At 41.2% G+C, this 24,255-nt stretch overlaps 1 protein-coding gene across 4 annotated transcripts in view; it reads left to right on the forward strand.

The window, feature by feature from the left end:
- The window catches only part of ATP7B (ATPase copper transporting beta), a 35,216-nt gene that overhangs the window by 1,009 nt on the left and 9,952 nt on the right, over nt 1-24,255 (forward strand). Inside the window, exons 1-14 of one of the 4 annotated variants that reach the window (XM_075086160.1) lie at nt 3,280-3,316; nt 10,498-11,725; nt 13,281-13,517; nt 14,662-14,825; nt 15,713-15,874; nt 17,350-17,426; nt 17,798-17,972; nt 18,553-18,786; nt 18,974-19,065; nt 19,205-19,332; nt 20,428-20,582; nt 20,792-20,926; nt 21,668-21,862; nt 23,444-23,626. In XM_075086160.1, the coding sequence (XP_074942261.1) occupies nt 10,546-11,725; nt 13,281-13,517; nt 14,662-14,825; nt 15,713-15,874; nt 17,350-17,426; nt 17,798-17,972; nt 18,553-18,786; nt 18,974-19,065; nt 19,205-19,332; nt 20,428-20,582; nt 20,792-20,926; nt 21,668-21,862; nt 23,444-23,626 (3,117 nt within the window). In that variant the 5' untranslated portion in view covers nt 3,280-3,316; nt 10,498-10,545. The other 3 variants (XM_075086150.1, XM_075086167.1, XM_075086157.1) reach the window with 3 other exon arrangements.

Consider the following 24,255-nt stretch of genomic DNA (forward strand, 5'->3'; position numbering starts at 1 on the left):
GGACAGTAGGAAAACGATTAACATTCAAAGGCAGATTGTATTTCTAGAGTGATATATTAGTACTAATACATGACTCTTTGCACTGACCTGATGTGCATGTATCTGAACCAGTTCCTCTTGTCTGTCAGCTTAAGGAAATACCACCCCCTTACCTCCAGGCTCTCATTTTTTATCTTGAACTCAAGCTTATCATCTTTCAAGGGATTGTTAAGACTATTTTAAGATGCTTTCTTTGGGCAAGGAGCCAGAGGGATTAGACACAGGCCAGATCATCCTATAAAGCTGGGATGAATGCACCTTGGAAGCATAATTTACCTTAAGACACATAGTTTTCGTGTGTTTATCATATTCTCCAATAGTAACAGGTAATGTAAAGGGACAAGCTCATTGTTTAGCAGCTCTCGAGGCTTTAAGTCAAAAGGATTTAATTTTCTTGGGATGTTCTGCATTTTCTGACATGAAAATGCAAACATCTCTGCCTGACACTAGCAGAGAGCTGTAAGGGCAGCAGGCATATTTTCTGTTTGCCATCTAAACCTTATGCTACCAAACCTGAGTGACTCTTCCAAGCAAAACTCTTAAGCTGTGCAAAATCTAGCCTTGAACCATGGCAGGCTACTGTTATCAGATGAGCTGGGCAGCATTGCTTTTCTTATTTCAGCCTTCACTAAAATGCTAAAAAAGTAGGAGGCTGTCAGAGTTCAGCAGCAGGCAATCGCAGTGGTTAACTCCAAGCAGCTGCCTTGCTGCCGGATGCAGACATTGCCACCCTTGAGGTGCCGACATCGGACCCCTTTCTGAACTGTGAGAGACTTGTAGAGTGGTTGGGATGGGGCAGGACATCTGGGCTTTCAGTCTGGTATATTAAGGTAAATGGAAATCATTTGGTGTTAGAAAATACTCAGCATCTTTTTGCTTTGCGAATGGTACCTCTTCTCCAAGAGCTGCTCGTAACTCAGTCAGCTGCACAGGTTTTATTTGCCATTGGCATATAGTTCTGCTTGAGCCTGCAGCTAAACTGTGTATTTTAAATCAGCTAGACTGGTTGAAATATATCTTATGCCCCTTTTATCTGAAGGACTATAGCAAACTTTTTTTTTCCAGCCAAATAGTTATTTTTAATGTGGGTAAATATCTTGTAAACTGAACGTGTTCAAAGCACAACCTCATATGTTTCTTTACTTCCAAATCAGTATTCAGGACTGCCAAAGGCAAAGGACTATGGGGCACTAAGTAAGAACTTGTCTCTGCTGCTTTTAGAAACAAACAGATTTTTACCATAGAGTTGCTCAGAAGTTGGGGAAAAAAAGGATAAGTGAGGGCAATTGGAGAGAGGATACTTACTAAACATCTCTTTATTCTGTCAGCCTAAGTTGAGCTTTGCTGGTGAACCTGAAATGAAGGAGGGAAAAACAACGACTTGTTTTTACAGTATGTTTCATCATATGATAACTTCATGAATATTAGTCACTTGTAGAAACATGCTGAGTAGGGTTTGGGTTATTTTTAATAGTGAGGATATTGTCTGAGATGAGTGGACCAAGTATATACTTTAGAGCTGGCCAGAAACTGGGATTTCTGTTCTCTAAGACATTCTAGAATTTGAAATTTCCATTACTCAGAATTAGGATGCAGAGCTGAATTTCTGAATATCTTTGATCTGGGATTAGAGAATTGTTTTGTTTTAGAAAGACAAAAAAGAGATTTTAAATAAGTGTGTATCTCCAGTATGTAGATGTAGCGTTAGTATTTAAAGACATTAGAATGAAATGTTTTCACATAAGTCAAATTGTGTGATTTTCAATTGCTTGTTTCAAAACCAGTTAAAATCAGTAATTCATGAAAAGGTTTCATCTTTATCACAGTTTTCTTTTTCAGAAAAGTGTTCCATCTGAATTCAGGTGTGTTTTAAAGTGGTTTCATTGATAAATATGGAACAAACATGGATGCTTTACTCTTTGTAGTAATGCTCTTTAGAAAAGTCATTTATCAAAATGTTTTCAAAACAACCCTTACTGAAAATTTAATATTATCACTGATCTTGTATATTAAGACAATGATACAAAACAGTGCTACAACAGTATTTTGAGTTTCACTTCATTGGCAGAAGACCTTCTTTTTCCAAAGATGGTTCTTAACTCTGACGTCAAGAGCTGCATGGTGTGAGCAGAGCAGAAGGTTCATCTCTCGGGGGGAGTTATGACAGGAAAACAAGCCAGATCGCCAATGTCCTGCATGGTGGCTTTCTGGACCAGAGTCTTTGTGGCAGGGGTGCGAGGGATGTACCTCAGCGTAAAAAGAATCTGAATTTGTCCTGCCAGACAGGTGGAGTGTCATCTCTTCCCTCAGGTTTTCGTGACATGACATAGATATGCAAAGATTTTGGCCCTGTGTGCTAACCTCTGCATAGGAAAAATTTGGTGACTTTTTCCACCAAATCCAAGAGATTCTGGTTAAACATAAAACAATTATTTTAAGGCTTGCCTGTGCAGTGAGGTCACTGCATAGCCAGGGAGGGTGTGAACTGGTGACACACCAACTATGTTATATAAATTCTCTGCATGGCCATTCTTTAGGTGTCCCTGTTCAGGGATGTCTTCAGAGGCAGACTGCACTACTGTAGGCTTAGGGAACTTGAGATCCCACTAAGCAAGTTAGCACAGTGCTGCGAATTTGCTGCAGGTGACCCCAGAGAAATATATCCAGGCTTGGCTCAAGGCATCTCTAGTGATGGTACCTATTGTGTGTATGGAGGTCTAAATTAGATGTCCCTGTAGTTGCCCAGAGGATTTAAGGGGAACTGAGTTTGCCAAAGGGAATATATTTTTTTCTCTCTTTACTTTTTGGCACTAATTGCTTGTTCAATTTTTTAATTTTTCTTTTTTTTTTTTTTTTTTAGTAAAGCTTGCTCATGGTAAAGAGGCACATTTAAAGAAGTATAAATATTGTATTCACTCTTCTTTTTTTCCCTTCCTGAAAAAAAGAATGAATGTTCTCATGCCCTAAATAAGTGAAAAACCTTTGGCCTAGGGACCTTATCTAATGATATAATCATAAGCATGTTTTCAATGTTAGAAGGGACCACATCTTATCCAAGAAAACCCTGGTAATTTCATAGAAGGAAATGGAATAGCATTGCCCTGTGTAGGAGCTGTGATTATGCACATGGCCACAAGGAGCTAATGCCTGGCTGGCTGAGTTAATTATGCACTGGCTTGCTGCACACAGGTCATGTTTGACTAGCTTGTGAAAGGCAGCCTTGGCTGAGCTTGCTGCAACGCCGTGTGCAAAGATTAGCAGTGCTGAACGCAGTTCGGTAAGCACAAGGGATGCCAATTGGTGGGAAGCATTTAAACTGGCAGGAAGAGCAGGTAGCTGAGTGCAGCGAGCAGTGTACGCAAGGATCACAGGTTACATCTGGGATTTCGTGATGAATGCCTAATGAGCACGTTGATTAGATGGGCAGAACTCTTCAAGCCATTGTAAACATAGCTGAAAGAAGTGTGGCCGATAAGACACCAAATAACTGCTCTTGTAAAGCTTGCCTTTGGCAGTGCAATACTTAAAGCACAGAAAGATAATGGAGAGAAAAATGGATGATAAAATGAAAAGGGACCGGTCCTGCTTAGCTACTTTAAACAACAAAAACATAACCCTGGTGTCTATTCGTAAGCAGCAGGCAGCTCACGATGTGCCTGAACTACTGATTATTGGTAAAAAGTCCAACACAGGATCTCCGGTAAAGGCAAGCAGTAACTTGCAGAAAGAAGAGAAACTTTTGCAGAGTTACTCCATTGGAATGCCAGAAGTCAATACAGTTGAAAGACAGGTCAGTGAGCTGGTGTGTGTGTTGAGAGGGAAGAGGTGTTTCTGAACTGGAGAATTTAAAACAATCCATTTTGGATGTGGGTTGTATATTAAAGGAGATTAAACCTTCTTTATCTAAATTGCCTCAGTCTCCAGCATGTATGCCTGCCCCACAACAAGCAGGACACAAATGCAGAGTCCTCTGGAAATCCTCTGAAAGTAATCTTTGAAAGCAGATGTTAATGATGAGTTATGCTGTAGTAACTAATGAGCATTTTTTCAGCTCCACCTCTAAGAATATAGAGTGGTGATTCTTAGTAAGGAAACATATTAGTATTTCTCCTTCTAAACTGCAATTGCTTAAGTAGTTTGACAACAGCTTATACCAGGTTATTCTCTGGAATAATAGAAATTTCAGAAACATTGAAAGGTAAGTAGTTTATTTATTACTACTAAGTGGATGCTAGCAAAACTTCTTGTTAAGACATCTGTGGCAACTTTTTTTTTTATTCAGTGTTGTATATAATTATGGTATTTTTGGAGATTGTGGAGAAGAGGCTTAGAAAGATCAGTGCTGATAAAAACATGATGAGGTTTATTATTTTAAAGTGTTTTTACTATTTAAAAGGTATGTAAATTACAGTAGTGTAGTTTGGTTATTGTGAATATTTAAGGAAAAGAAACTTTCAGAACAAATTTTGTGTCCTCTGAAACTGCGTATGCTTAGAATGGCTTAAATAATTAGCGTCAGACTGAAATGAAATAACATCCAGGACAGACCAAATATACCTGAAGGCTTTTTCTGCCTAAGTTACTTCTTATATTATAAATGTTTGCTAGAAAACAGTCATGACATAAATGACTTTGTTCTACCAAAGGATCTCTTTTCTGTATTCAGTTCACTGGGATATACGCGTTGCTTGTACTGGAGCTGTGAAGAATATCACGAAGTGTTCTGCTTTAATTCTAAATTATAAACAATCCGTTTACAACAAGGCTTTCCCCTTCCCCACTAAACCAAGCATGGTTTATGTAGCTCCCTTTCATTTAAAAGTACCTCTTAAGGTCTCTAAGGTTTGCTAACTATGGTGTATGTAGGAGTCATTTCAGTACGACTAGCTGCAACTGCCTAAAGCTTTCCCCAGTCTGCACTGTTGGAGAAACCTGTTGCCAGATGGGGAACAGCAGTCCCTTGGCAGAAGCATTAGGGCAACCAACTTAGTATTTTGAAAACAAAAGGACCATAAAGGCTGCTTTAAAGCAGTATTTTAATTGAATCTTGATTTACAGGTGGAGAGGATGGGTTTTCCCACGTTTAAGACTCAGGAACTGTTTGAAAAATAACAAGTTGTGTTTCAAGTACTTACTGAAAATAGTAGCTACTGACATTTGCTAATCTTTGCTAAGCTTGGGGGAAGAGGGAAGGAAGAACTAATTCAGCTAACATCTAATACTTTTAGACAATGTGTGCTAACAAGATTGGTGAACAAGTTGCAGTGAAATTTGTTAAGGAGGATGAGGGTTGAATTTCTGCCCACTCAGAAGTTCTGCTGTTACAGGCATGAAATTGAAGACTCAGAACCTTTGATGTTCCTGAGGCTGCTCTGCCCTCATTTTGTTTTTTCACTGGCTGCCTATAACAAACAGGGAAAGCATCCGAAGCATTTAATTAATAGTATGTGGCTTTTCAGTTGTGTGTTACTCTCTGCCTGAATCCAAAGCCATGAATCAGCTGGGTTGTGAAAGAATGAAGCAGGAAAGGCGAAACAGTGACACAGATAAGGTAATTTTTTGGCAGTTGTGTGCGCGGAGGTACAGGGAGAAAAGGAGCCCAAAACCTCTGGAGACACTGGGCGAGAGGTTCACTGACATCTGGCATTTGTGGGTGAGGAAATGGCGAGAGGTAGAGGGGAAGGTGCTGAATGGGCCAGGCCCCGTTTCCTTGCCGGCTGACTGCCTGGCACCACAGCAAGGAGTCCGGCGCTTGAATTTCAGGATATGAAAATTAGCATCCCTGCAGGCCAGGTGAAAGAGGGTGGGAGAGCAGTGCCAGCGCTGGGGGGAGAGTCTTGCTGGAGCACCAGAGAGGAGCAGCAGCCATGTGGGATCTTGGTGTGGGTGATGCTCGGAGAGCTGTGGGGTGCACCCGGCACGGCTTCAGCCTCGTACTGCTGAGGCCAAGAGCTTTACACTGGTGTTTCAGCAGTGGCTGCACCTCTTGGGAAGGGGAGGGGTGGGGGGGTGGGGGATGGCTTTCCCAGTGACAAGCCACCCCACGAGGTGACCATGGAGCATGGGGTTGGAAGGGAGCATGGGGACCCAGACAGGGATGGCTAGCAGCCAGGGTGCAAAGCTGAGGAGGGCACAAACCTTGTTGAATTTACAGCCATGGGGTCACATCCGTTGTTAGGATGCCAGTCACCCTGTGCTGTATGGGAGGGTCTCACCCAGTGCTGTGGTTTCTTGCTCTTTGGGTTGTTTTTTCCCCACTTCGGTTGATTTTCTTACATTTATTCTGTATCCCCTCACTGCTGTGTTAAACCCTTGGCCTTTGCACTTCTGAATGGGAGTACCTAAAAGAAATAGCCCATTTTGGGGGACAATGAGGTACCCTAATGCTAGGCCTCCAAGGGCAGCCCTTGATGGAGCAGTTTTACCCCACCAGTCAGTCACACAGGCCACGGACAACAACCCCCTTTCCCCCTCGGGGACAGCTGCTGAGCTCTGGATGCTGTAATGCCAAGAGCTGCGTGCCAAGCCAGGGCTTGAGACTTGATGCTCCCAATCCAGCAGTGTCTCCCTGCCCTGCTCCACCTCCATGCTTTCCCAAAAAGTTAGTCCAGCCCCAGGGCATATTCCTGTCAGATGATCTTCTTCCTGCTGGCTGAGGCAGTCAGGAATGGGGAGCAGGAGCCTCTGCCTCTTCCTGCTGTCCCAAACCTGCTTTGCCCCAGGGCAGGCATGAGTGCTCCAGCTCCTGTCTGGGGCAGCAAGGGTTGTTCTCCGTGTGGGTGGGTTTACTCTGAAACCCTTGTACTGGGAGCTGGGCTTCAGATCCCATGCTCATGCAGATCAACAATTTCAGTTGCTACTTGTCTTGGGTCCTTTTCAGAGCTGTCTTCTGTAGATGGGATTATTTTCCATCCAGCTCTGGTGCTTATTTTCAAGCCTCCCGGCTACTGCTGCTTCTGTGTCAATGGGTCTTTTCATAATTTTCTTCTATTTTCTTTGTCTGTATTGTTTAATTGGGCTTCATAACACTGCTTTCTGTAGGGATTCTTAGCTTTCAGACAGAGCCTCTCTCAGCTGTGCATTTTGAGTTGTAACTTTTACACACAGAACAAGGCAGGGATAAAATTGTCATAATTTCATGTTTTCATTATTTACATGTTTTTTACATAGTCACTGTAAAAATATGCATGAGAGTGGTAGAGCAAACAGATTTGGTGTACACCTGCCCTTTAAAGTAAGCGGGTCTCCTTTGGTGTGAGAGACAAAATAGTAGCTGCGTCCAGTTCTTTCACACTCCTGAATGGATGTGGAGTCAGATGCATTCTCATTATTTCATTGGGATTTCTCTCTAGGCAGAAGCAAGCAGAAGAGGCAACACTTGGGAATCCCAGGCAGCTTTTTTGGCATTTTTGGAGGTGGCTGCTTCTCTGATCCTCTTGCAGATGGTGTCTCTGAACTACTGTAGAGCTTCATAGATGCCATTTTATGTGTGGGTGTTAGCTGGTATCAGGAAACCCTCTTCTGAGACCCAGTGTGTGCCTGAGGAAAACTACAGGCACATTTCTGCATGCCTCATGTTTGTGTCCTTACGTGAACCTGCTGTTTTCCTCTGATCTAGTGGAGAAACACTCCTCCTTGCAAATACACACAAAGATGTATTTGTGCCCCCCCCTTTTTTTTTTTTTAAGCTGTTAAACAATACTGAAGGCTTTGTAAGTACTGTGTTTGAACCTGTTCATATTTCTGGTTTTTGTGGGGAGATTCTTCAATGATTTGGCATATGTGGATTTTTTTGTTTTTGTTTTTGTTTTTTTAAGGGAAATAAACCTTTCAATTTTTTTATATCCACGTCCCCTCTCTAATTTTTCCCTTGTCATTTAAAATTTGTGTGCAAGGATTTTTCTCCTACAAAGCATAAACCTCTGTTTTTGTCAAATAACAAACAAAATATTTTTGCCAATTCTTCTGAGCTTTGGGATAGCTTTTTATCCAAAATACAAAGTGGCGGCCAAGTTTTGATGTTTCTGTGGCTTACAATGCATTGAAATAGTAGAATCAGTCCTTGCTTTTATATTTTTCAAACGACTGGAGGATGAGAAATACCCTTTAATCTTTTTATACATTTAATTTGAATTGCTTTCATATCACTGGGTACCTAGGAAAACTGAGATGGTTGGTGGGCTTGGGGGTGGAGGGAATGCAGTGGAGGACATAAGGCCTGTGATGGTTCCTGGTCTTCATCTGCAAGTGGCTGCTAGAAACGTGGTGAAGGGGAGCAGGAGAGCAGAGGATGTTCACGTCTCTCATGCTCTGGTTCGCCAAAGGAAGCAGAAGGCACATGCCTTTGTCGCCCGAGCCAAAGTAAATGTACAGGGTGAGCTCCTGTAATTTGCACGTGGATTTTCGCTTTACCGGGTGTTTGTGATAAGGAGAGCCGGCCACCATGATCAAAGTGTCCTTGGCGGGCTGGGGACAGGTGATACCTAAGAGAAGGCAAGGGACAATATTCAGAATAATGTTTCTTGAGGTCGGCATTACAATAAATGCAAGTTTCAGTTTCAGCATTGTTTGAAATGCAGTGTGTGAGAGACTTTTCATTTGCAGGCTGGCTTCTTTTCGATATACGAGGCCATATTATTATTTTCAAGTGTGGGAGAGCACAAAGAGGAGGAAATAAGCATGTGGTCCTCTTTGTTTGTGCCTAAACAGGAAGCAACCACCTCTGCAGGGAGGTCCGGTTAACTGTTTATATTTTGTTTTAAAAGAAGGGGCTGGCTGTGCATTTCCACGTATGTTGGGGATTTCAGTAACTTCTGGGAAGAAATGCGTAAGGAGAGGGGTATGTGCCCCTGGCACTGCCAGGCCTGTGGGAGGGAGAGGTAAAAAGGGATGTCGGGGCAAAAATATTTCCATGACTCTTCTTCCCCAGCATCCCCAGAGTGTAGCCTTGAGGCCAAGCAGACAGGGAAGGGGCATGAGGGGAGAGCTCACGGTCAGGGTAGCGAAGGGCTGCACCGTAACGCTGAAGAGTTGAAGTTGCTCATTCCTCCTCCCATTCTAATAAACACAGTATGGAGAAGGCTGAAAGCAAATTTCTCATGTTAAATTTTTGCCATTTTGGTCGTGACCCCAGACCTCGTTATTCCCAAGCTGACTAAGCGTGAAACAAAATCAAGTTAATGAATTTTGAATACTGCATCAAATGAACTGGATGCGTTCTAGTGTTAATAAGCGGTCTAAATGCTTCTCATACATGCTGTGGTACCAAGGAGGGAGTTTTCTTCTCAGTGGCAGGAACAAGATTTGTGGTACTGAGCCTGATCTGGTGACCCTCCCCCTGCGGTAACACCCACCATTAGGTGATTTATTGAATGGTGGAGAGCCCATGGCTTTGCAGGAGAATAAATAGATTTGTCTCAGTAACTTGCATCTAAATTTTAGTAGTTAAAGCTGCCTTAAGTCACAGACATGAATTTTGATGTTCTTTCCATGAAACCTGACAATATGGGCCTCGTCCCTCACTTTCTTAATCTTCCTTATCACTTGGTGCCAGCTGTTTCCCTTGATGACACTCTGTACTCCGATTACCTGTTCTGCGAGAAGCATTGCCTTTATCACTTTTTTTTTATTTTTAATATTTCATTTTCAGTTGAGTTGAGTGCACTGAACTGTAGAGTCCCAGTACCATGGAACCCATGATCTGGCTGACAGATAGTCCCATTCTGGCCAATCTACTTCAATACTGGTCATTACATCCTAAAAATTGGTGTTAGATCAAACCAGTGAGTTCTTGCAGCTCAATATGTGGTCTTTCTTAGGTGCCTCACAAAGAAGTAGATGAAACTACACCATAGTGGAAGTCTCTGTATATAGGTCTGTGTCTTTTAAAATCTCAGGTATAGATTTTAACTTAAGGATCTGTATGTATGCAGGCAGCTCAGGCCCTTGTACGCACGCATACAGACCTTCAGACATCATGTAACTAGGCATTTTCGTTTGGTTTGGTTTGAACTCCTGCTGAGCAATAGCAGGTTGGACAAACTGAGCCGGCTTCTGACATTCGTGGAGGGAATTTCAGCACATGTTGCTGTGACCCTTTGTGCAGGTGACAGTGTGCTCTGAAGAGCAGGGCTCGGGCTGCATGGTGAAAGTGCTCCGTGGCTGCGAAGAGCTCAAGTTTTAAATGATTGGATTGGAAATATTGAGACACTTTTGCTTTTATATCCCTAGTGAATATTTTTTAAATTGCTGCTCAAGAGAAGTGTCAGAGGCCTGATTCATCATTGTGGGCATAACTAAATGGTAATATATTGAAAGTGTAAGTTAACATTGTGAAATGTTTTGGTGTTATAGACTGACTTGAGAGCATATGTGCTTGAGAGAATATGCAAAATATTGCTGCTTTTATAGTGCTAAAAATACATGTGTTTTATTTTTACTTTTCCTGTTGCTCTTTAGCCTTTGTCCACCACTGATTCTCCTCGTGGCTGTGAGCTGGAGCCTACAATGAAACACAGTTTTGGTTTTGACAACATGGGCTATGAGGGGAGCTTTGAAACTGTGCACTCCTCATCTTCCCAAGAGCACACTGTGGAAGTCAATGTTGTGGGAATGACTTGCCAATCTTGTGTGCAGTCGATAGAAGGACGAATTTCCAAGGTGAAGGGTATTGTGAGTATAAAAGTATCCCTTGAACAAGGCAATGCTATAATAAAGTATCTGCAGTCAGAAATAAGCCCTGAACAGATTTGCCAGGAAATTCAGGATATGGGCTTCGACGCCAGCATAGCAGAAAAGAGGTTGAAAACAGCGACAGTAAATTTGTCGTGCTTGAGAGAAGCAGTCGTTAAGCTTCGGGTAGAAGGCATGACGTGCCAGTCCTGTGTCACTAACATTGAAGGAAAGATTAGGAAACTGCAAGGTGTGGCGAAAATCAAGGTCTCACTTGGTAACCAGGAAGCAATTATTGCTTACTATCCTTACATCATTCAGCCTGACGACCTCAAGAGCCATATCAGTAACCTGGGGTATGAATGCACCATTAAAAGTAAATCAGCCCCTTTGAAGCTTGGTGTCCTCGATCTTGGGTGCTTGCAGAATGCAAACCCCAAGGGGACACCAGCAAGTCTCAAGAGCGATGGGGTGGATCCACCAGACGCCAAGATGAGTGGCATAGCTACAGTGGCTGTACGGATAGAAGGCATGCACTGCAAATCCTGTGTCAGAAACATTGAAGGAAATATATCAGATGTTCCCGGCATACAATGTATTAAAGTGTCTTTGGAGCATAAACGTGCTGTGGTACAGTATAGTCCAAATTTAATTACACTGTCAGCTCTGCAGCAAGCTATTGAATCCCTTCCACCTGGAAACTTTAAAGTATGTCTCCTTAATGGTTCGGAAGTTAATAAGGCAGCATCTCCATCACCTGCTTTGCTATGCAATCTCTTCGGAGAGCCACTGCAAGACACGACATGCACAGCTGTTATTAGGATTGATGGCATGACTTGCAATTCCTGTGTACAGTCCATAGAAGGGACCATATCACAGAGACAAGGAGTGCAATGTATAGCAGTTTCTCTGGCTGATGGGACTGGGACCGTACATTATGATCCAGCTGTCACTAATGGAGAAGAGTTAAGAGCTGCCATAGAAGACATGGGGTTTGATGCTTCTGTGCTGACAGGTAACTGTTTTTATTTCCGTGGGTAGTTTGCCAAGCTGGGCCGTGCAATACCTGTGTTGACACTCTTTCCTGGAGAGAAACTCTTAGAACATCACACTGGCACTGTCTTTTCTAAGGGACTGGTGTGATCTGGCCTTGCTTAGCAAGGGGGAGAGATTTCAGCTGTGGAGCACCTTATTTCAGCCCTTAATAACTGCACTAGCGGGTGGAAAAGTTGAGTTACATTATAAATCCAAAAGGTTTGGAAGTTGGTACAAGGTCTTTCAAATAGCTGATGCCCTTACCTACTGAAGTAGGTTTCCTCCTATGTCTATGGGCTGCTGTAAGTAGACCTATCAACCAAATGTTTCCATTTACGTTCCAAAATACCAAACCCCACAGACTTAATGAAATCTCTTTCATTTAACACCACTTTTTACCTAGCTAAGATATCTTTTTAGTGTCCTAATAATTTGACCTTTATTTCTTGAGTATTTTTACTAGCCCTACTTTACTAAGCCTCACTTTAAGTGAGGTAAGTGGCAAGATGCAGGTACTCTTTGGTGGGAGCAAGTGCTTTTACATGTCAGCTGCAGTACAGTTTGTACATTTTGTACATGTGCTCAGTGTTTAAGAAGTTGCTACAATGCACAATCTCCTCTCTAGCAAATTTCAAATACGGCAATACTTAACTGCTTCAACTCAACAGATTTGCTTTGAGATATTGATGTATTTTACCTGGAATGAATTAGTTTGATCCCAATAGACTATATCCTGTTAGCTCTTCTCACAGATCCAAACCCTCTGAATCTGTGGAACTGCCACAGATGAGAAGGACCCTGTATGTGGTGTTTAATTAAGGTTTGTTTGGTTTATCATTTGTTGGTGGGAGGCCTCCTGATCCATCTAAGGGACATGTGTTTAACATGTTCAGAAGCAACTCCTGCTCCTTTACACAGACCTCTGCCCAAGTTTGTGAATGCAGCTCGAGCTGTTGGGTGTCTCTTCAGTATCTGGTAAAGAACAAAAATTATTGCAGTGGGCCTGTATGTGTACCAGTCTTCTGGGTGCTGCATATCCTTCCACTACTTGTTTTGCAGTACTTGCAGTGTAAATGTTGTGCCATAAAGAGAAACACGTTGAGAAACTTGTCCTTTTTCTTGTTTGAGATGAAGTGCTATGAGTCCTGTGTAGACAACAGCAAGGAGAGAATGGATGTGAGGCTGGACTGTGTTCTCTGTGCTGGATAAGGATCCTCTAGATACCAATATGTCTTTATTGAGTGGAGGTAGCTGTCAGGTCTAAGCATTGAAATTGGAGGGAATCATTTGCCATCTGAAAGTGGAAAAACAGTTCTGTAGAGCTAAATGGTCATGCAAGTTGTACTAGTGAGTGTATATTGTTATACACATAGTAACAATTTATATTATTTCTATGAAGAGATGAAGATTAGCATGTCACCTTTCAAACAACTAAGAGACTTTGCATGATTAATAAATGTGACCTGCTTGTAGTTTTACATGATCCAATTGCACTGTAGATAGTGTTTGTTCAGTTTATTGTGCGTTTATTCAAGATACCGCCGCTGGAGAACGTAGGCACCGACCTGATGCCAGCAATGCTGCCATGGAGCCTCGAGCTCCAGAGCCTCCTCGCCAAGGCTGTCCCTCAGATGCTCTTCCAGACAGTCCTCACCTTGATGGGCCAAACCAGCCTAGCGGAGCGACAACTGAAAAGTGTTTTTTACAAATCACAGGGATGACCTGTGCGTCGTGTGTGTCTGCCATTGAAAGAAATCTGCAGAAAGAAGATGGTAATAAATTAAGATTCCTATAATGAGTCTATAAGGGACCACGGGTTGGAAAAGGTGTTCTGTGCGGTTAATAGAAGAGGCTGTGGTACAACATCTTGAGGTTAAATAGACTTAATGCTCTTTCTTAGTGCTAATGTAGCTACATCACTGTTTAACTATCCTACTGCACTGGTGGACAAACCTCATGGACATACTTCTATTGTAACAGTAAGTTGTTGTAACATAATCAAGATTTCAAATAAGGCTCAAGACAAGAACAGAGAAGTGGTTCTCATTTAGTTTTAGGGCCTTATTGCTTTACAGAGCAATCCACCTCTTCCAGAGCTGTTGAGAACTCTGACACATTTGTGATGTGAAACTTACCCTTCAGGGCACATTTGCACAAGCAGGTACAAACAAATGTGTGGCTCCAGAGCCTGAGCAATTATATTAGCTCAGGCACAGCAAAGCTTATTAGGTTAGAAGTCTGCAGACTGGAGGTGCCTTTCTTCTGGCCTTATAGAAGATGAACCTCAGCATTGTCTGCCTTAATTTGTGCAGGCATGCCTTTGGAGGGTTTTGCTTACTGATTCCTGTGCCCCCAGTATCCCCCTGATGGTCTCACTGCCTTGATTTAAAAATCCAAGAAACAATTAGCACTTCAGAACAATTTTTTTGCCTATGAATGTTATGTTTTGCTTTTCAATTCTGAATGTAGATTTCTATGGTTTTATTTATTTACAAAAAGAATTTAAAAAAAAACCCAAAGGGAAAAACAAGAAAAGGAAAAGGCCTAGCATTGTGCTATGGGATTTGTTTAGGGCTTTCCAAACTCAGAGAGTCCAGGGTAGAACTTGCAGCAATGAGTGCAAAGACTGCTTTCGAACATCCTTTTTGTCTCATTAGATCATAGCAAAACTCACCTCCTTCCCTGCGTAACTCTTGATGTTTCTCACATTGCTTATGGGAACCACAGCGTGGCTGGATCTCAGTAAAAACTTCACTGTTGTGATTAGGGAACAACACTAGAAGGCAAAGAGAAATCATTAGGCTTGTAACATCTCTAAGTTGTTACAGCCCTCATTGACAATCACTTGTAATATTTGATTTTTCTTTCCCCCAAAGGAGCTATGTTGTCTAATATTTTTTATTATTGCCACTGCAGGAATTGTTTCAGTGTTGGTAGCGCTGATGGCAGGTAAAGCAGAGATAAAATACAAGCCAGAATTCATACAGCCTCTTGAAATAGCACAGCTGATCCAGAATTTGGGTTTTGAAGCTACCATCATAGAAGATCATGCAGAAACAGAAGGAAATGTGGAGCTTCTTGTAAGTCATGTGTATCTGAAATTATATGTTGGTTTTGGAAAAGTTGGGTCTGGAAGAATCATTTTCTTGCAAATGCTTTTATTTAAGGAGTTGTGGCTTCAGCAGGTCAGTTCTGGCTGGTGACACTATTTTTTCTTAACTGCTGAAAAGACAAAATCAATTTGTCTTAGAAGAGCCCATCCAAAGGCACTGAAATAAAAAGTGACAGTGGTATGTACAGAATAGACTTTTCTTAGCAAGGAGAGGTGAAACAGAACTTTTCTGTGAAGGCATTTCAGTCAGCAGTACAGACTCTGAGCAACTGAGAATGCATCACGAAATACCTGTTGATAATGTCTGGCGCTTTGTATAGAGATCTGAGAACTTTGGGTAAAATTAGTAAGTTGTTTATATGAAGGACAGAGTCTTCAAAAGTCTATGTTATTCTCTGACATGCCTACTAGAAGATGGGTAACAACAGTCTGCAGTTGTACTAATAGAACAGAAAGTGGGAATGTACCTTGTTGAAGCCACAGGAAAATTTATGCAAGCAAGATGAAGTTACACATGCAGAGTTTGACTTTGGCAATGTGAATATAGCTGCTGATAGAGCTGTATTAGCTATACTGTTGCAGTTAGAGCAATGTACAAGTGCTGCAATACAAGTGCTGTGACTATAACTACTGGTTGCAGAATTTTATAATAAAAATGGATAGTTATGTTCTCAGCTTTGTTTAATTTAAGACAGCTCTATAAAATCTTCATGCTGAGGCCTTGGGACAGTACCAGCAGAGCTTGAATAGTCTTTAGTACCTTTGTGACATGGGGAGGCCTGCCTTGAATTTATCCACAAATACTGGGTGGATGTGGGGGACAGCTAACTGTACCTAAATTTGTCTTTTCTTTAGATTACAGGGATGACTTGTGCTTCTTGTGTTCACAATATCGAATCCAAACTCATGAGAACAAATGGCATATCCTACGCCTCGGTAGCACTTGCTACTTGCAAAGCTCACATCCAGTTTGATCCTGAAATTACTGGACCTCGAGATATTATAAAAATAATCGAGGTAGGCCTTAGAAATTTTTTATGTATGAACAATTATAATGTGAAGTTAAAAAAGAAACAAAGCAGCTGATATTTGAGAGGTTTCACTGACTTTTGCAGGTGACATGGTAATTGTCGTATGTTTTCATGCTCTTATGGTGAAGCTGCTGTGCTCCACAGTAGTGCACAGTATCCCAGGTTGTTACTGTAAAAACACACCCTAAAAACTACAAAAATAAGCCTTTTTTATCTATATCTGTTAAAAGTGGCATACATTTGTTCTTTGCAGTTCTGTGTGTAGAATCATGTGTCTCTCATATCCAGTCATTTCACTGAAGTGTTGGTACTTCAGGAAAAAATGCTACTTTCTCTTGCCAGTAAAGGAGGCTGTAAAAGAACTTTTGCAATAGCTTATACCCCAAGTATTACACATCTTTGTATACACTGGCATTTATTCTCATATCAGTTCAGGGAAGGACTTTTTTAAACCGAAAAAGCTTGTGATACAGTCACTAAAGGAAAAAAATCCTAGCTAATCAGTAACCACACAGGTCATAAAACCTGCCATTATCATGGCCCAGGTGTGCACAAAACCTTTTCCTTCTCTGCCCCACCAGAAGGGAAGAGAACTTATTGTATGAAGCCCATGCAGTGAGTAGTCAGGGGGACAGCAAAGACTCTTTGCCTTTCGTGTTCTAGAGTATTTACTCAGAAAAAAGCTTGTAGAATTGATGCAGCAGCAGTGAGTAACATGTTAACTAGTAGACTCTTCAGGATGGCAGAGTAGTTCTGTAAAGTGTATCTCGCCCTAGGGGCATCTCATGATGCAGATATGAAGTTTAAATGTGTTGTGCTTGCAAGTGTGCATTGGGTTTTTTGTGGTTTTATGTGGGGCAGGGGTGGTCCTACTGCAATAACTCACTGAAGTGTCAGTCAAAATTGGCTTTTTGCATATATTTGTTTCTGGGATGCTTTCCCCTGCAGTTTTTTGCTTTACAGGTTTAAACTGATTCTAGCTATTTTGATTTTCAACTTCAGGTGTAGCTACTCAACTGTAGTGTTAAGAAGCAGCATGCAAGGTTGACTAGGCCCAGTGGCCTGTACACTTCTACCTTCCTTTGTGTTATTTTCCATCTCTCATACTTATTCCAGTGGAGATGAAAGGGCATAAACTTCCCTTGAGGAGGAGGGCATCAGAACTTCAGCTGTCAGTGGGAGCTTCCTGTGCCTAAGAAACCTGGGACGATTATTGCACCTTTACACTGTATCCATGCATAGGTAGCAGAAATCCTTTGCAGTCCACATTTTGAGTACCGTCTGAAATACCCTCTCATGTTGGCAGGATCTAAAAATAAGTAAGAAGTTGGCACTTATTAAATATGGAACAGTGTCCTTTTCTGAAATGTCTTTTAAAAGTAGTGTCATTTAAATACATTTTAAGTAATATGGTTAGTTTAATCAAAACTAACTAATCTTTCCTCCCCTTTCAATAAAAAGGAAATTGGCTTTCACGCTTCCGTGGCTAGAAGAGTTCCAAATGCACATAACCTGGATCATAAAAAGGAAATACAGCAGTAAGTATTTCTCTTTCTTTCTCATTAGTGCACGTATATAGATCATCTCTTGTAACTTGCCTCCCCATTCCTTTTCCCAGTTAATTTAGCTTATCCTTATGTAAAGCATATTTAATTTTACGATTTGCTGTTCGGTTCAAGTACTTTTATTACTTTCATTAGTTCCAGTTTTTAACTGATAGAAGTTGATACAGTTAAACATGTAGGAGACACTGAAACTGTCCCAAAGTGTTGGATCTTTCCCAAATATCCCAAGGCTGCTGTGTGTTAGTACAGTACTAATACCCCAAGCCCTGCACTGCAAGCACAGTGTTTGGCCTGGGTACTGGGGGGTGTATCACAACCAGGGATTTACAGCTTCTACTTTTCAGGTGGAGGAAGTCTTTCTTGTGCAGCCTACTGTTTGGTATCCCTGTCTTAATCATAATGATTTATATGCTAATATCCGACGGTGAGCACCATGAGTCTATGGTGCTGGAACAGAATCTCATTCCTGGATTATCTATTTTAAACCTTCTCTTCTTTGTCCTGTGCACTTTTGTTCAGGTATGTCCACAGTACTTCCTAGGGGTTTGCTTTCTATTCATCTACCATTTATGTAATCTGGTGTGATAAAAACAGGTGACTGGAAAGGTTTAGTGGATTGGCCCTGCCCTCTTGTCTGTACCACCTGCACAGAATGAGGCAGCACTTTTCTGCAAGTTATCCATTCTGTAATTGCTCACAGCACTTAGTCCTGCCAAAGTTGTGTCAGATGATAGTTTTCCCAGTGGGGAAAGTAGTGTTAAAATGAGGAAATACCTGATCAGCTGCAGACTAATTGGGTAGCTATAGGTAATTCTCTCCAACTTCTGTGCTTTGTTTAGTTTGCATTGCTGAGGAAAAGGATGATATTTAGCTGGCACTGTTGTTTTCAGAACAAGGAAGGGCAAGTGAGAGGATGACAATGGAGTCACCCTCTTAATAGACCACTCCACTGAAGTTATATCAGTATAAAATTTGCATGGGACAGTAATGCCTTCCCTTATCTGCTACGTGTTTATAATTCTGCTGTGAATGGTATTATGTACTCTCTGCTGTCACTGCTGTGATTTTAATACGAGTCTGTCCATGCTTACACCAACAGTTTCTTGGTGGATGGTATTTTTATGTACAAGCTTACAAATCGCTGAAGCACAAGACGGCCAATATGGATGTGCTCATCGTACTGGCCACGACGATTGCTTATGTGTATTCTTGTGTGATCCTGATCGTAGCGATAATTGAAAAGGCAGAGAAAAGCCCTGTCACTTTCTTTGACACTCCTCCAATGCTGTTTGTATTCATTGCCCTTGGGAGATGGCTGGAACACATAGCAAAGGTAACTCATCTTCACACTAATTATTGTGTATTTATGATGAGAGTAGAATAAAACTATTCAGAGGAATTTTGAGTCAGATGTTTCTGTTGTAGCCTATATTGTACAAGGTCATTTAGAGTTCATTGTGTTAAGTAGACATCAGCATTTATGTATCTTAATATCTGTTAAACATTTTTCTGTTTCTTAGAGTAAGACCTCAGAAGCTCTTGCTAAACTTATCTCCCTTCAAGCCACAGAAGCCACTGTGGTGACTCTTGGACCTGACCACTCTATCATCAGGTATATATTCATGAACCAAAATCCCATCAGCCTGCCTGGGTGCACAGACTAGGCTTGATGCCGTTAATGTGAAAGCATTATTATTCTTTAGAAGCTGATGGTGTAAATAATCTGTCTATTCTACTTGTGTCTTTTGCAGGGAGGAACAGGTAGCTGTTGAACTGGTTCAAAGGGGTGATATTGTAAAGGTTGTTCCCGGTGGAAAGTTCCCGGTGGATGGAAAGGTCATTGAAGGCAGTTCTATGGCAGATGAGTCTCTCATTACTGGTAACTTCCCTTACATTTATGCAAAAAGTGAAATCTTCTAGAACACTTTCTTAAACGAAAAGAGAGCAGGCCCAACCCAAAAGCTGCTGCCTGAATAACCTGCCGCTCTAATGGACGCTGTGCCTGGCCTTTGTGTCCATCTGCACACACCCTAAAAAGCTGAAGAACTTCCGCTCAGTTTGGACAGTTTTACTAATGTACTGATGGGATGGGTAGAGCCTAAATGCTATTGTCATTATTCCTGAGATCTGGTGGGAGTTTCCCCTGGAATGGATCTGTAGAGATGGTACCTTCTCAGAAACAACTTCTAAAGGGTGACGGGGAAATGTTGCTGGGATGTTGGGGGGTGTGCGCATAGGCACTGAACAGGTCTTCTGGCAGGGATCTCCCAGTGAGCAAGAAGAGGGAAAGAAAGCCTTGCAACTTGATGCTCATTAAGGGTCACAGGGCTTTTTCACAACTTCTGAAATTTTCATTCCATTTTTAAAATATAATAAGGATTTTCTGCATGGTGCAATTCTTATAAATAAGGTAAAGCATATAAAAGCTTTACATTTTAATTGGCTTGTTTTATTTACATATTTACTTTTCTTGGGGAACAGGGACACCCTTAGTTTAAGGGTCATTATCACTAACCCTAAAAACAGAGAAAATAAAGATTTTGTAGAGCTAGTATTCTTGGAGAGGCAGCATGAGAACAGGAGGTTTTCCTGTTCTGTAGTCTTTGAAGACTGAGGGTGGTGGAAATAAAGACAGATTGCTCAAACTCCCATGGCTACGCGAAGTATTAATTGGAGAAATTCTTAGCAGTTCTTTCTACAATCAGTTTGCTCCTGGCCCTTTTAAGGGGTGGCATACTGGAGGGTTAGGACCAAGGAAACAGCGTTTGCTTTGAAACTAAACCTAGGAAAAGGTTTATAGAAGTATGACAGCACTTATACATGTCTTCACTAGACAAAGATCTACAATATGTGATTTCTTGTCATTACTGCTTAGCATGCTGATTTTGCCAGCGTACAATTAGCTGTGTGCTAACAAACTATGTTCACTATTATTAGGGGCATTGCCTCATTTATTCTTGCCTTTTCTTTCTAGGGGAAGCTATGCCAGTTACTAAAAAGCCTGGGAGCACAGTGATTGCTGGTTCTATAAATGCGCATGGATCAGTTCTTGTTAATGCAACTCATGTTGGTAATGATACCACTCTGGCACAAATCGTGAAGTTGGTGGAAGAAGCTCAAATGTCAAAGGTAAAAATAATAGAAAAGAAAAACTTATTAATGGATTTTGAGTATATAAGAAAAAGATTCTGTATTTTTATATATTTACTTGTTCAACAAACTCTGTGTTTTCCAGACTTCAGAAAAGAATCATGAAGAATATTAGATATTTTCATGAACTCTACATACTTATGTGTTTTGATCATAAACATACAAATCCCTGTTTTTCTTTCTTATAGGCACCCATCCAGCAGCTGGCAGATAAGTTCAGTGGATATTTTGTTCCATTTATCATCATCATTTCAACAGTGACATTGATAGTATGGATCACAATTGGTTTTATAAATTTTGATGTTATTCAAAAATATTTTCCTGTAAGTAATTTCATTAAGAGCTAGATTTTTGTGTTAGGATATCTTCTATGTAATTAACATACCTTCTGTGTGTAGGTTTGATGTTGCAACCTGGCAAGTACTTTTGTACAACGTGGTGTTTTCTATACAAAGCAGATAATAACACCAATTAAAATCTATCTGCAGGTATAAATATACCCTTGCATTTTTCCCAGTGGTTCTGCACGGGGTTCCTACAAACTGAAATTACTGTCAGTCTCCCTGGACTAAACATGATCTGTATAGCTGCATTGCAAGGAGCTGAGCCATTCCTATATTGCCTGAAATATTTTGGACATCCTTGTTCCTGATGGCAGATAGTGAGTTTGGCTTTAGAAAGAAGATGAACTTCTGTTCTCTTTAGGATGTGTATTTGCTGTGCTCAGCAACTGTGGGGATCTGTGTACCTGGATATAGGGTTCTCCTTTGCTAACCTGTAAAGGAAATGCCAGCAAGCCATCTTGTCATCTAGAAGCCTGAGAGCAGAGTCAAGCATATGTGTGCTTGAGCAGAAAAAAGCCAGAAAATATTACCATAAACAATTTGTAACATTGATCTTTCTCTACCATTACAGTAACAATAATAGATTGCTTTTCTATACCGGGGGTTTCCAGGCAAATGTGTTCTTTGAAGTGGCTATGATTCATTGTACATCTATGTTATCTTCTATCATCAATCACACAATTCTTTTCCCCCCCCCCCCCCTCTTCCCTCTTCTTGCAGAACCAGAACAAACGTGTTTCAAAAGCTGAACTAATACTGAGGTTTGCGTTTCAAACCTCAATCACTGTGCTGAGCATTGCATGCCCCTGTTCTTTAGGCTTGGCTACCCCCACAGCTGTGATGGTGGGCACGGGAGTTGCTGCGCAGAATGGTATTCTCATCAAAGGTGGAAAACCCCTGGAAATGGCACACAAGGTTAATTCTGTACTTTTGTAGCTTACCCAGCTGTTGCTACGTGAAATATCATTTCCTGGAAAATCCTGCTGGTCCAGAGAAAGACTGCAGAATGTTGTTTGGTTTTTTTTTTTCTATTGGTTGCTGCTCATTAAGGTGAAGAAGACAGATCTGACCTTTCTTCAAAGTAGTCACAGTAAAGTGTTGAAAGCCAACAGCTCCTGCAGTCTTATGCCAGTGAGGCTGCTAATCTTCTGCATGACCTCAGAGGTTTCTGATTTTTCCACTCTTTTAACTACTTCTGCAAAAGAGCCCAATAATCTAGTTTTCCTTTTTACCTCAGAGGGCTGTTGTGAAATGCATATTTTTCATGATCAGTAGTTTAAAATGCAGGATGTAAGAGAAAACCAGAATGATTTGAAGCTCTCTTAATGTACAGAAAGAAGATGGAAGGGAGGCAGAAAAAGCCCTTCAAAGGCAGAAAACTGATGAAAAGAGGAGGAGGAGATTGAAGGAGAAGGAGGTTTGACATGTCCACTGCATAGGACATGACCTAGGACCATGACCATAGGACCACAGAAAAGAATATGGGTTTAAACCATGCTATGCTAGACTGGATTAGACATAGGCAGAACATTTTAAGTGAAAAGGATGGTAAGAATAAGTTAATGAGACTAATTCTTGTTCTTACTGGACATTATAAAGCATAGACCAGAAGTTTCTCCAAGGCTCTGGGAAAAAAAAAAAAAACAACCCAAAGAAGGACTGCTAATTACTGTCAAGACTTTTTACCTTTTGAATCTAAGTCAGGCTAGGATCAGGGCTTGGAAAATTAGGTGACCGGTTGGATTCTGCAAGGTTGGTGGGTTGGAATAGCTGGGAATGGAAATAGTGCCTACTTTGTTGAGTTTTTGGTTGATGTGTTTCTCTGTGCTGCTTTTATTTTCAGGATTAGAATTGACTTTAGGTTTGGGTTTCAGTGTATGCGGGGCCGTGTTTTTTGGTGCATTCCCAATTCCTCAAGACCCGTTGGGCTGTCTAACAAATGATTGCTGAATTTGGTGAATAGAATGAGGGTGTGTTTGGTTATGTTGTTGTTTCTGGAACTTGTTGCAGCTTCTTGCATTCTTCCCACCTGCTGTTACAACCAAATAACTTTCTGAGTCCTCTTTCCTCAGTGCTATAGTTAATTATTTAGAACAGCATTTGTAAAAGCCCTCCTTGTATCATATACCTTGTGGTAAAAGAGATTAAGGTGCCATTACGTGAATCCTTCATGTGAATACATAGACACACACGCAAAGGACAGTACAAGTTCTGCAATGACTCTGTTGTCTGAGATCCTGATATACGTACGGGATGATGTTGTAGCTTCAGTGAAATCACTGCATGGGGAATGAATAAGAAAGCATAAGGAGACCTACTGTACAGATAGTTCAAGGTACACACAGGTTTGTATAGGTACTTCTGTAGGTTTATTCTGTCTTGGTGTGGATACAGTCAACTCATTATTAAGGTCTTGCCTGTATTTATGTGCCTAAAGCATATAAGCATCCCTATGCTTGCAGGGTTTAGGCAGTAATGCTGGTTTATTTCATGCAGATCAAGACTGTGATGTTTGATAAAACGGGGACCATCACCTGTGGAGTTCCTAAAGTCATGAGGGTGCTTTTGCTGGGAGACATGGCTGTGCTCTCTCTGAAGAAGGTACTGGCAGTGGTTGGCACTGCAGAAGCCAGCAGCGAGCATCCTTTAGGAGTGGCAGTCACTAAATATTGCAAAGAGGTACTTAGCCTTCCTATTTCATCTAAGACCTGAAGGGATCTGTGCAAATGCAGCAGTGTTGAATAAAATCAGCAAGTCCCAGAGGGACAGGCCTGCCTGAAAAGTAACAGGCTGGAAAGGTGGCAGATTTTATCATTGGGCATCTTAGTCTGGACAATACCAGAAGGCATATTCTGAGCTTTGCTTTTCCAGTAATTCTGTGGAGCTCTCAAGCAAGATCTTACAAAGTTTTTTCTTGAACTAGTGGGAAAATAAGGATTGTGGAATATGTGCAGAAGGAGTATGTATGTTTAAAATAACATTGTGAAGCAAATGTGTGTGGTGACATTTCATAAGTTACCTGACTGTAGTCACTTCTATTAGTCACCTGCTTATCTGAATAGAGTAGGCAAAAAGCCTTAAAATCCAAATATTAAACTGTGATATTTGTGAATTTCACAAATGAATGAATAGATTGCTCAAGTTTCTGCAAATCCTTAAAGGTCATTTATATACTGCATGTGTTCCTCAAATGTTTCAGGAAAAATGAAAGCACAAATAGTAACCAAAATAGGAAGCCTGGTTTAAATAAATAATTTATCTCTGCTAAGACAAGTCATTAGCTGATTTATGAAAAAAATCATGGGCAA

This window comes from Phalacrocorax aristotelis, chromosome 1 (assembly GCF_949628215.1).
Source record: "Phalacrocorax aristotelis chromosome 1, bGulAri2.1, whole genome shotgun sequence".
NCBI lineage: Eukaryota > Metazoa > Chordata > Aves > Suliformes > Phalacrocoracidae > Phalacrocorax > Phalacrocorax aristotelis.